This window comes from Raphanus sativus, chromosome 2 (genome assembly GCF_000801105.2).
Source record: "Raphanus sativus cultivar WK10039 chromosome 2, ASM80110v3, whole genome shotgun sequence".
Classification (NCBI taxonomy): domain Eukaryota; kingdom Viridiplantae; phylum Streptophyta; class Magnoliopsida; order Brassicales; family Brassicaceae; genus Raphanus; species Raphanus sativus.
In genome coordinates, this window is record NC_079512.1 from 32,189,853 (window position 1) to 32,206,368 (window position 16,516).

The window sequence follows — 16,516 nt, forward strand, 5'->3', positions numbered from 1 at the left end:
GGAGGAAGAAGAGAAAGAGGTGACGTGAGGATGTGGCAGAAGGGAACGCAGTTATTGCGAAATACATAGAGAGGGTGCATTGCATTTATGATTATCGAAAGGTCCATTAATGCTTTCAGTGAGAGAAAATTCACACTACTTATATTTTTCTAGAGAGAGATAGTTTCAGTTCATCAATTTTCAAAAGTTAACAGAAGACTTCATTGTTTATCTTTGACCTCACCGAATTCTCGTAGGTTGAGGAAAACAATAGAGGATGACGATTTTTTTTTAATGATCGCCATTTCAGGGTTATTAACTTATTATATGTGTTCATGGTTATAGTTTTATTATTACATGTATCTATATCAGATTAATAACTAACACTACAAGAAAACAAGGCGATTCTGACGGACATTCCGACGGAAAATGAGATCCTCGGAACATTCCGAGAGATTTCCGAGGAAATTCCGAGGAAACTCAAATTTTGAGTTTCCTCGGAATTTCCTCGGAATATACCGACGGAATTCCGAGGAAACAACATTTCGTCGGTATTTTCTTATGAAATACCGAGGAAACAATATTCCTCGGAAAAAAACCGACGAAAATCTGAGGATATATTATAGCCGTTAGAGAGCCGTTGGGGAATTTTCAAATTACGGAGGAAATTCCGAGGAAGGAGCCGTTGCCGTCGGAATTCCGTCGGAATTTCCTGGGTAATGCAGACCAAAAACAGAAGACCTGCTCGGCATGATGATAGAGGCGAACGGGCAACATATCATGTTACGGTTCCAGACATCTTCACAGATGTTGGACGACTTAGCGGAAAACCAAAGGACCGTCGACTTACTGAGCAGGAGCGCAGTCATTTGCAAACATATTTGCTCACCAACTGCGAAGATATTCTTCAATATGAGAGGTAAATAAATTAGCTTACAAATTTTTATTTTAACAAGTTAAAATTTAAATCTTAATTAATTACATTATTGTCATCATATGTACAGGATTTTCATGGCAGAAAAGCGGTTCGAATATAGATACGCCACAGAGGAGGCTCTAGAAGAACTGAAGCAGAGAGAATTTGCTGGATGGATGCTTACTTATGTGAGTGCTTTAAACAAATTAAAATTTAGCTGGAAGACCCACTACAACCAAGCACATCTGGCAACTTAAGTGCAGCAGAAGATTTAGCTGCAGTTGGCCTTGTAGTCGATTTAACCGATTTCGCAGAGGAAGCCGTCGTTCACGTAGAGGATGAACCAGAGATTGGAGAGTTTCACCAAGATCCAGATTCAGAATCATCTGGTGATGATGACTCCGAAACAGAGTAGCATCGCCTTTTTTTTTTTTTTTTTAATATAAGAATACCGAGGAAATTCCGAGGGAATTCCGACGGTTTAGGGTATTTGGTTATAGGGTATCTGTTCCTCGGAAAAGCCTCGGACATTTCCGAGGAAATCCCGAGGAATTGAGGGTTTTGATTATAGGGTTTTCTCTTCCTCGGAAATGCGTCGGAAAATTCCGAGGGAATTCTTAGGAAATACCGAGGAAACATAAGTTTTCCTCGGAATTTCCTCGGAAATTCCGAGGCTTTCCGAGGAATATAGGTTTTTTTAGTCGAAAACAACATTTTTCGGTTTCAATAACACTTATATAAGCCTTATTAAAATACTTAGACTGAATATGAAGTCAAAAATTGGTGTATCACCCGATAATAAACAGTTTTCGGAATGTATGAACGAAATCCCCACAACATACGAGAAACACTTATACACTTTAATGAATGGTAAAGGGAATACATACAATTCATTTTAGAATTTTGTTATTTCATGATTTAGGATCATATAAACAAACAATTATCATTGGTATGCATTACATTAATATAAAAAATGATATAGGGCAAAAAAATTTGATGTTTTGAAACCACAAACATGTATTCCTCGGAATTTCCTCGGAATATACCGAGGAATTTCCGAGGAATATTCTTTTCCTCAGAATGTTTTCATTTAACCGGGCAAAGGAAACCGCCAAATTTTTCACGAAAATTAAATAATTGATTTCCGAGGAAATTCCGACGGACCGAGGAAATTCCGACGGCCGTTTTTCCGTCGGAAATTCGGTTTTATAAACCCTAAACACTTCTTCTTCCCCATTTCTCTCTTCTTCTTCTCGCGATCTCCGCCGACCACTCTCTTCTCCCGCGGCGATTTCCGGCGAATCCTCCCTAATCCTCTTCAATTTCATCCATAAATCATGTAAGGACCCTATCCCACTCTATTAGATTCGATTTGGTGGGGGTTTAAGTAGATGTGATGATTTTAGAAGTTTTTAGATAGATTTTTTTTAGGGTGATTGGTAGGATTGTGTAATGGGAGTTTGATTGTGATTATTGTTTGTATTGAGTTGATTTAGAAGTTTTTTGAAAGTTTATTCTTAATTTTGTGTTTTTAAAATCGAATTAATAATTATGAAAACGTTTTTTGTATAGAAAATCTATTTTTTGAACTATAAAATCATTTCTATATTTATTAAACATTTTAAATATTTATGAAACCTTTTTATGATTAAAAACTATTTTTTGTAATTATATTTATATTTTTGTGATTAAATCTATTTTTTAGATTTTTAAAAATCGAAATAATAATTATGAAAACGTTTTTTATATATAAAATCTATTTTTTGAATTATAAAATCATTTCTATACTTATTAAACATTTTTAATATTTTTGAAACCTTTTTTTTATTAAAAACTATTTTTTCTAATTATATTTATATTTTTGTGATTAAAATCTATTTTTAAATATTTTTTCAATTTATATTGACTAAAACTATTTTTGTGATTAAAATCTGTATTTAAATATTTTTTCAATTTTTATTGACTAAAACTTTTTTTTTTAATTTACAGGTCTACTGGTGATCAGCCCCGGGTTCGACCTCGTCGTTCCGCACCACGAGGTCGTGGTGGTACGGCGAGCCACTCTCGGGGTTCGTCCAGCCACTCTCGGGATTCTTCATCGCCACAGAGCTCTTACCATACATCTCCCTCTCCGGTTTCTGCTCCCGCTGCTGCACACTCTCCTGCTCCTCCAGTGGTTCCGGGAGTGATGACTGTTGAACAGTTGGTTCAACAGCCCGGTCGTGAGCATCTTCCCTATCTTACTCCGGAGCCACGGGGACTCGGTCAAACATGGTAATTAAACGTCTTTTTTTTCTTTCATTAAAATTTCATTCATTATTAATAATTTGTTCCTTATTTTAGGTTCGACCGATCTAAGAACGGGATCAGCGGGTGGATCAACCGTATGATGAAATCGACCCTCGAGAAGGGATATCCGACTTTCACTCACTTCCCTCTCGAGGACCAGCAGATGTGGTTTCGTCAGTTTGCGGTAAGTATTCTAATTTTTTATTTATATTTTTAATCTTTAATATAAAATTTCTACTAATTGTGTTTTTTTCCAGCAAGAGTTCAACTGGCATTCCGATCATACACCCTTTATCCGTAACGCCTTCGTCCATAAAGTTATGGACAACTATGGGAAGCAGATCTACGAGTGGAAGCAGAAGTGGCTCGCCAACGAGGTTTTTTTTATTTATTAAACTATTTTTTAAAAGTTTTTTAAACTATTTTTGAATTTATTTAACTATTTTTTTTATTTATTAAAAGGTCCCGCAGTCGATCAACCCCACCGTCTGGAAGGAGTTGTGTGTGCATTGGAACAAGGAGGAGACGAAAGAAATCTCCTTGACCAACTCCAACAACCGCAAGAGCGATCGTGGCGGGAAGGGCATGTACAAGCACAATTTGGGTGCCCAGACTATTGCCACTCTCAGAGATCGCTTGGTAAGTTCAATTTTTTTTTCTTCCAATTATTTAAATATGTTTATTTTATTTTTTATGCATTTATTCTAATTTCTAACGTTTGTTTAACTTATGTTTATTTCAAGGCGGAAGAAAATGATGGCGAGCCGGTTGATGATCTCCTCCTATATAGGAAGGCGCATACCAACAAGCATACTGGGCTGATTGATGATGGTGTTGTGAGGGATGTGATCGACCTGATCCAAACTCAGAAGGAAGACGAAGAGATCCGTCTATCTCAGCTTCAAACCGACATGGACGCCACTTCGACGGCTTCTACCAACTTGTCCCGGATTCGAATCAACGAAATCGTTGCATCGGTATGTTCTTCTTTAAAAGTTCAATTCATTTATTTTATTTTCATTTATCATCTTTTCTATTATTTAAATTTATTTATTTTCTATTTCAGTCGGTACCGAAGAAGAAGGGACGTTTGGTCGGTTTGGGTCGTCGATCCCAGTCGGTTCCTCCTTGTGCACCATCGTCCTCAGTTGATCCAGCAGTATTTATGGATCAGTTGAAGGACAGGGATGACCGCATTGCTGCGTTGGAGACCAGGATGGCGGATCAACAGGCGGGATGGGAGGAAACGAGGAGGCAGAACGAGAGAATGATGGAAATGATGAAGAGAATGTACCCGAACGAGCAGTTCCCGTAGTTTCTTTTTTTTTTTTCAAAAACTCTGAATGTTTTATTTTAATTTGTACAACTTTGAATATTATCTAATATGTTTTCTTTCAATTCTAATTCTAATTTTATATTTTCTAATTCCAATTAAAAACAAATTAATTTACAATTTTATAAAAAAAAAAATTGGGAAAATTCCGAGGAAGTGTATCCCTCGGAATATTCCGAGGAAAGGGTCGTCGGAATATTCCGAGGGATACACATCCTCGGAAAAGCGTCGGTATATGTCCGAGGACTTTATCGAGGACACAGCCCTCGGAAATTTCCGAGGGCATATGTCCTCGAAATGTCCTCGGAAATATACCGACGCATTTCCGAGGAATATTCTATCGGACATATCCGAGGAAATACCGACGAAATGGTCCTCAAAAACGTTCTTCGGAATTTCGTCGGAAACTAGTGTCCTCAGAATTTCCTCGGAAATTTCCGAGGGATTTCCGAGGAATCTGAACTTTCCGACCAAATTTTTCCGACGACGTTTTTCGTCGGTATGTCCTCGGAATACCGTTATTCCGAGGACATACCGAGGAAAATATCCGTCAGAATCACGATGTTTTCTTGTAGTGTAATAAGTATTGTATTTATATGCGCATATTGATGTTACAAAAAAAATGTTGTGCATATTGCACATTAATTACTTATATGTCCAAGATAACTTGTGGACATAAAAACGCTTTCTATGGTTAGTGAAAATATGTCAGTCAATATATAATGCATCATGAGATTCTGATTCCTTGAAATTTGTATAGATTAGCATAATCTTGAGCTTAATTAAATTTAATCGAAACCTGCATGTACTATTAGTGTTAGTTTCTTTCATAGTAGTTCATTAGTGACAAGGTTAAGTAGTACAGCAAGATCATTGTACGTCTAGACTCATTCTTGGGTCTTAATTATTTTATCTCAAAGTAAGATTCTATGATTGGTGCAAGTTAAATAGAATAAGTTAAGAGTTTCAATATCCATACTGACCTCGATTATCATAAAAGCAACTTATCAATTCACGGCATCACGATTATAAATTAAAAAAAATCTTAATTTGACACCCTTACGTATAATTGAATAATATGTTTTGAATTAGAACTTTTTTTTTAATTTTTATCTTATTTTTTAAAACTCAAACAGTCAAACTTTTAATTTGAAATCCGGAATTCTTTTTGAAATTATTTATAAAACTTTTATTTTAAATTTTGAATATTTATTTATTTAAAAAAAATTAAACTCCACGTCCTCCTCCAAAACTCCTCCTCAAATCTAAATTTTAATTATATATTAGTTCTAGTTCTACGAAACAAAACACGCCTGGCCGTTTTTTATTCTCTGCAAAAACGGCAAGATTTCTGGACCGGATAAAATAAAGTGGCGCGGTTGCAATAGTGTTTGCCGTTTTAAATTTATTCCCATCGTCTTTTCGAATTTTCAAAATTCAAAAGAAAAAACTCTCTAGAGAGATCTTAAAACAACGTCTCTCCCTCTCCCTCTCCCTCTCCCTCTCAGACTCTCACACTCTCACGAATCTCCGATCCGATGAATGAAGAAAACGAACCACCGTGCGCTACACCGGCGCCGCGGCCTCGTAATCCTCCGCCATCGCTCTTCACCGACGTATCCAATTTCAAAACTCCGCGGCGTCCTTCCGTAGCTAAGCCAAATCTCGGTAACACTCCGTATCCGCCGCAGCTCTTCACCGCATCGAAGCAAACTCCCAAATCCTCCTCCTCCAACCTCCGCCGTCCCTCGCTCCTTCCTTCTCAAGCGTCTCGCTCCAAGGCCGCAGCAGCTTCCTCGAGGCGGCTCAGGGCGTTCGAGCTTCAGCAGTTGCAGTCTTCTCGCAAGGCCGAGTTGATTAAAGAGAAGAGTCTTAGATCTCTCGCTAAATCGCTCACTGTGTGGCTCAATTTCTTGTTCGAGAACCCTGAGAGTTGCGGTTGCGATCCGTTAGAGAAGGGATCTGCTGTTGGTAGCTTCAGACAGGGGAAGAGAGATAGTTGCGAGGGTTTACGGAGAGGTAAATCAGTGGGTGTCGATACGATGTGGCGTAGCCCTAAAAAGTCGAGGACTTTAGGTTGGTGTGGCGAGAAAGGATCAGATATTGGATCATCCTTGAGTGGCGCCAAGTATTCAACGCTGAGGGAGTCTTTGAAAGAAGTCTGTAGTTTAGATGATTTGAAGCAGAGGATGCAGTTTCATTTGAGTTTGGGAAGTTGCAAGGAGATTTTCGATGTGATGACCCGTGTCACCAAGGTGAGTATTCTTGTGTATCCAACGACTGTGTCTTTTTGCTATTTTCATTTCAATCTCATTGTTCTTGTTTCAGAATATCGATGAAGGGAGGATAAAGATGAAACCACAATGCCCTCTTGTAACTGATTTTGGACTTAAGGAGAAGGCCGTCAAGGCGCTGATGTGTTACAACCAAGTTTGGCTTCGTTTAGGGTTGTATATCATCTTTGGCGGCGATTCCTTTTTGTCTGACGCTGAAGTTAACTCAGATCAAGAAATGGCATTCTTGAAGATGGTAATCAACAAGCAGTTTTTCTCCCATGACGGCCTTGCTAGAGCCTTTGCCTATAACAAGATGGTTGAGGGTTTATACAGGCCTGGGTACTATGAAGCCCTTGGGACCGTGATTTTGAAGAGGATTCTGTTGCTTGTTCTTATATTAGATAGAGCTAAATCTCAAAGCTGTATTTCGCTCAAGTATGGGATTGATGGGATAGATGGTGGCTCACCCCTCTTGTTTTCAGAGAAATCTAGCATAAAGTCTAGCCATCAACTTCTAAGTGGTAAGCTCTTAGATTTTGCTGTTTAGTGTGTTGGTTGCTTGCCTTGCCTTTGTCATGTTTATAGCGACTAATTTTCCTTATTCCGCTTTGAATATAGAACTCTTGCCCTCTGATGTAATGCATGGAGAAGGGAATCTCCTAGCGCATCTAGTGATTATAGGGTACAAAATACCTTATCAGCAGGTAACTTTTAGTGAAGATTTAATGCAATGTCTTATATTAGATCTAGATTGTTAATATATAATGTTTTGCTCACTTCAATAATTGGGTGACTCTTGCAGTCTCCTATAGCTGAATATGAATTTAGAGCGAGCGACTTGTTTGGTGACCTCCAAGATGGCGTGCGGCTCTGCAGAGCCATTCAACTACTTCTTCATGATCCATCCATTCTCACGGTTTGTCAAATTTTGGTTTCTAATTTGACTTCCATTTCTGTCGTGTGTAGGGACTGAGTTTTACCGTATTATGCTTTTGATCAAACAGAAAATGGTAGTTCCATCCGACAATCGAAAGAAGAACTTGGCCAATTATAGAGTTGCACTTCAGTATCTGAAGGATGCTGGTGTTCCGTTGAAAGATGACGAAGGAATGATGATAACTATAGAAGATGTTGCAGATGGTGACAGAGAGCTCACTATTTCACTGCTATGGAACATTTTTGTACATTTGCAGGTGAGTGTCTCTTGTTTTCTTTTGTCCACTTTCTGGCGGATTTCTACATTTTTCATTGGTAAATGATTATGTATTCTCTGTGAAATGGGCAGCTGCCTCTTCTGATCAATGGGAAACTCTTGACGGAGGAAATCTACAAAGTCCAGGGGCTGGAACAGGTAAGCCTAAGGCTCAATTGATATCCTTGGTTCACATTGTTCTTTCCAATTGCTAGCCATTGTTAGTTATTTTAAAATCTATTTGTAGTTTCAACTAAACGACTCTCAGTCAGATCTTTAGTGGTGATACTTCTCTAGTTATATTATTTTTCTCTCTCCAATTAATTTTTTTTGGGTTTCCTTACAGAATAATCAAATTACCATGTCTACTCCTCTGGAAATGCTGTTAAACTGGATTCAGGTACTTTATTATATCTTACTATGCTGTTCTTAAAACCTTGTTTCTCCCAAGTTGTGGGTGCTTTCTTTGCCTATGTTCTGTATGTCTAACCATGTATAATATATGCACGCCTTGTATTCTATACTCAGTCAATCACCAAGAAGAATGACTTCAAGGTAGAAAACTTTGCATCGTTGGTTGATGGAAAGGGAATATGGTTCTTACTTGACTACTATTTTCGGCGAGAAGTTTGCTGTCCTTGTCTTAACAAAGAGGTATGAAATCTTCTTAACTCAAATCAGTTTCATTGCATTGAGATTTACCTAGGCCATTTTTCTTCACGCATCTTATAAATACATGCCGTGCTACATTTTCTGAATAAATATTTGCATCAGGATCCTGGTGGTCAACAAGGCCCACGATCGGTAATGTCCAATACCGATTACCATGATGCAGTTCAAAACTTCATTCTATCGCAAAAGTTGACAGCACTTTTGGGAAGTTTTCCTGAGGTAATAGTATTCAGCCTGTGAGTGTATTAGTTCTTCTTAAGTTTATCCTAAGAAAGTGGATTATTAGAGATATCAAAACTGAAATACAGTAAGGCTCCTGCCCTTTGTTTCTTTTGCATTCGATGGTCTGCTTCCATTGACATATAATGTTGATCTCTCTAGGTTCTACAGATTGGTGACCTACTGGAACATAATGCAGTAGTTAGCAACCAAAGTGTGATTATACTGTTGGCTTTCTTATCATCGAAGCTGATCGTCAAGGAAAATATGGTATTGTTTATTGCCACACTTGATTAGTTTTCTGGATGGAAATTTGTATTCCCATTGACAATTATTTTTAAAATTCCTTGTTTTGGCAGGAGCAACTGAACTTTCATAAGTTGCTGTGCTCTAGCTGTCAAACTCAGGAGAAGAGATATTCGCGCATCAGTTGCAGCATCTCCGAAGCAGATAGAAATGAGGAACCGGACAGAGAAAACGGAGAAGGTTCCCATTTATCTCTTTATGACTTGATAAAGTATATGATCTTATAACTGAGGAAACGCACCTGTTCATTTTGATGCCTGCAAGTCTTATCAGTGGTTTTCAGTCCTTCGTTTCCTTTATTATTATTTTTTTTGTTTCTCATAGTTGCCAACCTAGTTGCTAGTTGAGTTTCTCAGCAGCATGCTTGGTGATAATATACACGTATCCTGGTTTTGATTGTCAAAAGTGTGATACTACTTGTAGATGCTACTAAAACTTTCCGAGCAATCAAAGCCTGGTGGCAGGACATGGCCAACCAAAGCCAAAATTCTGTTGGAGAACTTATTAGCCATACTCCGCAAGATTCCTTGTCTAGGAAATGCACAATGGATTTTGAACGAGGTGATTCAAGTATTCTGTCTACTCTTCTCAACTTTTATATCAAAAGCTGATTTCGATATCCATCACCTTTTTATGTTATAACTCTTATAGATGGTACTTTTTTTTGTATGCTGCATATAGATATTGATCGTATCGTTTTACTCTGTTGGGTGATTATTATCTACTTTTCATTTCTGGGTAGACTAAGAATTGAATCTTTCAATATTTGATAGTATATCTCCCGACTCTTTCTTACAGAAGCAGCAGTGGTCATACAATCAAATTTCAGGGGACTTCATGCACGCCGCAAGTTTAGGAAGAAAATGAGAGCAGTCTGCTTCTTACAAGCTGCTGTTCGGACATGGTTGTCAGTGAAACATATAAAAGTTCTTGAAAAATACACTGTTCAGGAAGTTACTTTACAGCTATCAGGTAATTATTATCTGTTTCTGAGTATTTATTGCAATTAACAGATCAACAAGTTATTAGCTGGTTAAAGTTTTGTTATCCCTGCAGAAAGATCGGTCAACTTACAATCTGTAGCAAGATATGTAAAGTTCATTGTTGAACGAAGTCGCTTCGTGAAGTTGAGGAAATCTGTTTTGGTCATTCAGAATGCTGTAAGGAGACATCAGCGAGACCTGAAAGCAGCACTCAAAATTCAGCTAGCTTGGAGGAGTTATAAGGACAAAGTTATCTCTTCTATCACCATCCAATCTTATGTTCGTGGATGGATCACACGTAGAATGAATTACAAGTACAAGTTGTCTTGCGTAGTTATTCAAGTAAGTAAATTCAGGTCTTCATGTTTCGCTTATGTACTGTCCATTACTCTGTTCTCAGTTCCAACTTAAAACCTGTAGCAAGTTATGTCAAATTCATTGTTGAACAAAGTCGCTTCATCAAGTTGAGGAAATCTGTTTTGGTCATTCAGAAAGCTGTAAGGAAGCATCAGCGACACCTTCATCATGAGCTGAAAGCAGCACTCAAAATTCAGCTAGCTTGGAGGAGTTATAAGGAAAAAGTTATCTCCTCTATCACCATCCAAGCTTATGTTCGTGGAAGGATCATACGTAAAATCTATGGCAATTACAAGTTGTCTTCCGTACTTATTCAAGTAAGTATATTCAGGCCTTCCATGTTTTGCATATGTATTATTCATTACTCAGTTCTCAGTTGATTTCGTGGTTAAGTTAACTGCTCTATGTTACCCTCTACGTGTCCCAAGTTGTCACTTCTTTTATTTGCCTTGATATTTCTTCATCCTGTCTTATCTGCCTTTATTTTCGCTTGAGAATTCTTACATAAAGCCACAGCTAGAATCTACGTGTATGACTTGCTGCTGCCATGTATACTCTACCCCTAGGCCCTGCATCCTTTATTAACTTTCTGCAACTAACTGCAGAGATACTGCCGTGGTTGGCTGGCGAGAAGGAAGTTTTATCTTCAGAGAGAGGCAACAATATGCATTCAAAGTGCTATTCGAAAATGTAACTGCATTACGTCATTTCATGGCTACAAGCATGCAGCCACAGAGCTTCAACGACTCGTTAGAGGACAAATTGTTAGAAGGAGGGTTCAAGGTGACTAAGCAATTTCTCTAGTGCCTTACCTTAAGCTGATTATTATTTTTTTTTCTGGGAGGGAATTATAGGTTACTAAATTAAATGATCTCAGGGGCTTCTTATACAAAAGTTGACGAAGGCGTTTCCGAACTTTCGCAACACAGCGTTGAGATGACAGAACTGCTACGTTCCGTCATTAAGCTGCAGCGTTGGTGGAGGTTTCTCCATTCACAGAACGTTAGAAGAAAATCAGCAGTCTTGATACAAAAGCATATTCGAGGTGTGTTTGCCAGGCGAAGAACTTCTATGGAAAGACGTTACATTGTCATGATTCAAGTAAGAAATGACCAAAGCTACTTTTCATCTTTTGTTTTTCTTCACTTAAAGTAATAACTAAGTTTCATTACCCTTGATTCTGTCAGTCACACTGGAGAGGCTATCTCACACGCAAAGCCGCAAAGGCTCAAGTTCTAGAATTGAGAGTAAGAATGCAAACTTCTGCAGCAAACATAGATGACAGGAAACGGTTAATAAACAAGCTTCTCTCTGCGCTTTCGGAACTACTCAGCATGAAAAAGGTCCACAACATTCTGCACATCTGTGAAACTTTGGGTAAGCGTTCCTCAGCTTCCTCTGAACAACGTGAACAGTCAGACTATAACATGTTCCCTCTACAGATTCGGCGACAAAATACTCTGAGAAATGCTGTGAAGAGCTTGTGGCAGCTGGAGCGATAGACAAGTTGCTAACACTGATTCGGTCTGCAAGCAGAAGCATCCCTGATCAAGAAGTTGCAAAACATGCACTCTCAACTTTGAGGCACCTGGCTCGTTACCCACAAATGGCAGATGAGTTAATAGACACGAAAGGATCCATCCAGACAATTTTCTGGGAACTACTCAGGTCTTCATTTTCTTAAAAGAATACACTATTTAAGATTGCAGTTTAATCTTTTATCATTCTTATATTGCTTTTTTTTCTCTCTTTTTCAGGAACAAAGAAGAAGCATATTTCATAGTATCAGATGTTCTGAAGAAGATATGCAGAAGTCACAAAGGCGTAGAAGCAGTTCGGAACCTTCCTGCGTTGGTAAAACGACTACACGCCTTAGTTGAGGAGCTGACTCGTAAGGCAAATATGGAGAAGAGGTTAATACTCTAGAAACACCAGCGTCTACTCATTCAATTAAGAAAGAATGAATCAAAAATGTTTTAATACTTTGGTGTGATTTCATTTCAGGAATGTTAAGGGTCAGAGTGGAAAAGAAAAGAGCGAGGGAAGAAGATTAAAGGAGGCGGTTGAGCTTCTGAAGCTCATAACCAGCAGATGACTTTCTTACTTTGTTTCCAAACTTTGTTGTGTTTCCGTTTTTAGTTTTTGTATGAAGTGCACTCTCCCACAACTCGACTTTGTTTTAGGCTTTTCTGTAATCAACTTGACAAACTGCTTCTGCGTCATTTCTTCTGTCTGTTGTCACAGCCTCTTGAATCGTGTTGGAATGACCTATAAATCAATTGAATTAACGAAATTTGTGTCGTCAAATCCTGAGATCATGAGTTAATTCAGAGTAATTTACTACTTTCATGGCTGAAAGCTCAGGGCTGGTCTGAACATAGCAGATGATAGAATATACACTATAATGTATAAGTTTAAGGGGAAAAAGCTTCATGTAATCTAAAAGCTAAGAAAAAAAGAACATATCATGTTAGGTTTGACATCTGAAAAGGATTAAGCAGAGCATCAGTGGCCCGAAAAAAGAAGCAAGCAACCAAGAGATTTGATTCAACACATCCTTTAAATTTGAATGGCATCAGCTCTCTTTAAGTTTTGGAAACAATAGAGAATGATAAGTTTTACAAACTGACCGATGTTGGTTAGTAGTAGTTTGTGGTTCGATGAAGTGTTTGCATTTGCTCGGTGAAAGCAAGTGAATCAAAATTGGTATTACAGAGTAAAATTCCATTATATCGAGTAAAAGACACATGCCGCAACTCTGATCTACAAACAAGTGATGTTACTTTATTCACAAGCTTGGGTGAGATCTTATACATGTTTATGACAATACGAAGAGTCACAAGGACTTAATTCAGCGACCTCATTACTTGGAGTTGAAACTAACAGTAGTTTCACCAAGCAAGACAAAAACACCGTGCAGGAGAAATAGACAATAGGATTACACAACACAAGTGCATTATTATTACAAGGTTGAATTCCCTGGTGCGAACTTGAGAGAGACACTGTTCACACAGTGTCGCTCATCGGTAGGTGTAGGGAAACCTTCTCCTTTGAAAACATGACCGAGATGTCCTCCACAAGCCGCACAAGTGATCTCTATTCTTCTCCCATCTGGATCAGGCTGAGTTTAACATGTAAAGAAAATATACTTTCAGCGATTTAGTTTCTCAAATCAATGAAGTCTGTCTGATAATGATTTCTTGAATTTGAGAATCTTACAGTCCGGTTTATAGCACCGGGAATGCCGTCGAAGAAGGCTGGCCAGCCACAACCGGAATCGAACTTGGTGGCGGATTTGTAAAGAGGAGTTCCACATCCTGCACAGGAATAGATGCCGTCTTCGAATAGTTTGTTGTATTCTCCTGTTCCTGGATATCTAACATTTTTAAAAGTGCAGACAGTTAGAATAATGAAATGCTATATAGCTCATGATCGGTTTGCTTTCGCTGAGAGCTCTAACTTCAAACCCTAAGATACTCACTGATCATTTAAACAACAGAGAACCAAGGAAGCTCATACCAAATGAAGACACGGCATAACAAAATCAAAGACACAAGAAGAGTAAGAAACTTTCTCATGGTCTCACAACTTGAGACAGCTCAGAAGAGTAATGTGTCTTGCATGCAACCTTTGAATAAATCTTTTTTAATCTTAGGAAAATCTATTGAAAGATCTTTCAGAAAATGTGTCTCCTATGTCCGTTACATCTAGTGATATCAGTTTAATTCCACAAAACACTCACTCACTGCCATCAACTTTCCATGAGAGAGGCTGATGCAACTACATATCCAAATGATACAAATCACCGTGATTACAAAATAGCTATCTGAGAATCTCAATTCAGTGCATAAAAAAGACTCATCTAAAACGCATTATCTACGATAATGAAACCAAAACAAACAAAAAAAAGAAGATCCATCCTCTTACTCAGTGCCTTTCTCCCTTAGAATCCTGAATTGCTCAGGAGACAGGATCGCACGCCACTCTTCCTCTGGCTTGTTGACCGATCCGGGAGCAGGAGAAGCCATCGCTTTGATACGACCACCTTGGAAGCCTCGTCTACAAAGACGAAGCGGAGGAAATGATGAAGGAGAGACGGAGGGAGGAAGGAGGTTAAGCTTCGACGGAGAGCGAGTAAATGGAGTGGTTCTGAGGGAGATAGAAGGTCTAACGAAGGCTCTGATGGTGGAAGCCAAGGTCACACAAGTGGCTGAAGATGATGATGATGATGATATGACGTGCAACGCCATTGTTGCTCTCTCTCTCTCTCTCTCTCTCTCTCTCTTCCGACAGTGTTTTCTATTCTTTTTTCAGTTTTGTCTCGAATCTTCAGTTAACGTGAGCCTAATATTTAAGTCCATAAGCCCAATATCGACTCATGCTAAAGGCCTTAGCTTAAAAGTCCATAAGCCCAATATAAGATTAGCACTTGAACACTATGATTTCATATATTTATGGATCATGGTACAGAAGTTGAACACTTATCCTTTTTTGAACTGAGAACACTTCTCAGAACTGTTTTGAACTCTGTTTATAGAAATCTAGCAATTTTGGGTTTAGGTTTACATTACCAATTTAAACCAAGTAACAAGGAGATCAAACAATACTTATAGTAACCATTTTTCTTTCCCTTTCCTCTTGAAGGCATAAACCTAGGATTTGGACTAATAGACCGGTTAAGTACCAGGAAAAAAGATTAGAAACCAGACTTGTGAAGCAAAGATCAAACTCCTATTAAAAAATAGGAAGAAACAAAAGCTACTTATTAAGCAGCTCTTGCAAGAAGGAAGACTTTCAGTAACATCAGAAGGATCAATAAAGAAACAAGAGTAGCTTTGTTTAAGCAGCTCTTGCAAGAACTTGAAGACTTTCAGGAACATCAGAAGGATCAATAAAGAAACTCCTCCTTCTCAAAACCACCTTTGGTACAGTCACAGTCAACACACCGTCTTCATAACCAGCTGATATCCCGGTTATATCTATCGATTCCGGTAACCGGAATTTCCTTTTGAAACTCCTGACCGGTGGTTCCGGGGATCTTTCCGTAGTCTCCGTGCGTATGATTAAGTAGATGGAATCTTCGATTTCCACTTTTATTTCTTCTTTCCTCAAACCTGATAAATAATTCAAAAACAAGAACACAGGTTCAAGAAAATGAAAAAAAAAATCTTCAAGATTATCTTTAAAAAATTGTGTGGTAATGAAAATACTTAGTTAATTTACCAGGAAGATCAACAGAGAAAATGTGAGAATCTGGAGTCTGAGACCAACGAATATGATTCTCTTGAGTAACTTGGTAGCCATTAAGAGCTCGAGAAGATAGAAGATACTCCCATGGTGTCATTTGAATCCTCTGAAAGTCCATTTTTTTCTCTCTATTCTTTTTTCTTGTGGATTGGTTTTGGATTATGGTTTCTATTTATAGTAAGTAAACAGATGCCACCCACTTGAACTAAGCTTGATCCGTTTGAGCAACTTGTTGTATAATCAAATATCATCAATGAAAAACACTTCAAAATAAATATCCGTATGATTTATTAAAACGGTATATTAAATTGAAAAAACAGTAATCTTGTCGAGTGAAATGTGGGGTTCTTGATACTCTCGAAGAAGAAATACTTGCTGAAAATGATTGTTACTTTAAAGTTTGATGAGGAGGAGAGAATTGGTTCTCGATATTGTCATCGATGACGACTGACCACTAAACAAAGGTATAAAACCATGGTTTTTTTGAGAAATCCATGGTTTTATGGTATAAAACAATGGTTCCCTTCAAATAAAAAGATCTTACAAAGTGTTCAATAATATTGTCACCAAACTGATCCTAGCTTAAAGCTCACGAAACAATAAAATTTATATATAGAAGTATAAAATTAGGACAGTTCATGGACATAATTTTAAGATATTTTAGGCATGGCTATCTAAATGTAACTTTCAATAACAATAATAAAATAATTCTTTCGCAGACAGTATTCCCATTTCCCAACCACTCGT

At 38.0% G+C, this 16,516-nt stretch overlaps 3 protein-coding genes across 3 annotated transcripts; 1 reads left to right on the forward strand and 2 right to left on the reverse strand.

The window, feature by feature from the left end:
- Positions 1-5,944: 5,944 nt before the first annotated feature.
- LOC108842713 (uncharacterized) lies at positions 5,945-12,744 on the forward strand. The gene is made up of 21 exons (XM_018615708.2): positions 5,945-6,772; positions 6,846-7,314; positions 7,412-7,497; positions 7,596-7,709; positions 7,798-7,986; positions 8,079-8,144; positions 8,332-8,385; positions 8,514-8,639; positions 8,760-8,876; positions 9,039-9,146; positions 9,236-9,362; positions 9,606-9,743; positions 9,981-10,154; positions 10,239-10,507; positions 10,657-10,839; positions 11,128-11,305; positions 11,400-11,623; positions 11,710-11,899; positions 11,965-12,190; positions 12,280-12,435; positions 12,527-12,744. The coding sequence occupies exons 1-21, from the start codon at positions 6,056-6,058 to the stop codon at positions 12,615-12,617; spliced, it is 4,002 nt and encodes a 1,333-aa protein (XP_018471210.2). The 5' UTR covers positions 5,945-6,055; the 3' UTR covers positions 12,618-12,744.
- A 542-nt stretch (positions 12,745-13,286) lies between these two features.
- Positions 13,287-14,840, reverse strand: LOC108842715 (peptide methionine sulfoxide reductase B5). The gene is made up of 3 exons (XM_018615710.2): positions 14,450-14,840; positions 13,742-13,898; positions 13,287-13,643 (listed from the first exon to the last, which is right to left on the reverse strand). Exons 1-3 carry the CDS (start codon positions 14,770-14,772, stop codon positions 13,485-13,487), a joined length of 639 nt encoding a protein of 212 aa, XP_018471212.1. The 5' UTR covers positions 14,773-14,840; the 3' UTR covers positions 13,287-13,484.
- A 391-nt stretch (positions 14,841-15,231) lies between these two features.
- Positions 15,232-16,244, reverse strand: LOC108842716 (15.4 kDa class V heat shock protein). The gene is made up of 2 exons (XM_018615711.2): positions 15,746-16,244; positions 15,232-15,636 (listed from the first exon to the last, which is right to left on the reverse strand). Exons 1-2 carry the CDS (start codon positions 15,885-15,887, stop codon positions 15,362-15,364), a joined length of 417 nt encoding a protein of 138 aa, XP_018471213.1. The 5' UTR covers positions 15,888-16,244; the 3' UTR covers positions 15,232-15,361.
- Between the last annotated feature and the right edge of the window lie 272 nt (positions 16,245-16,516).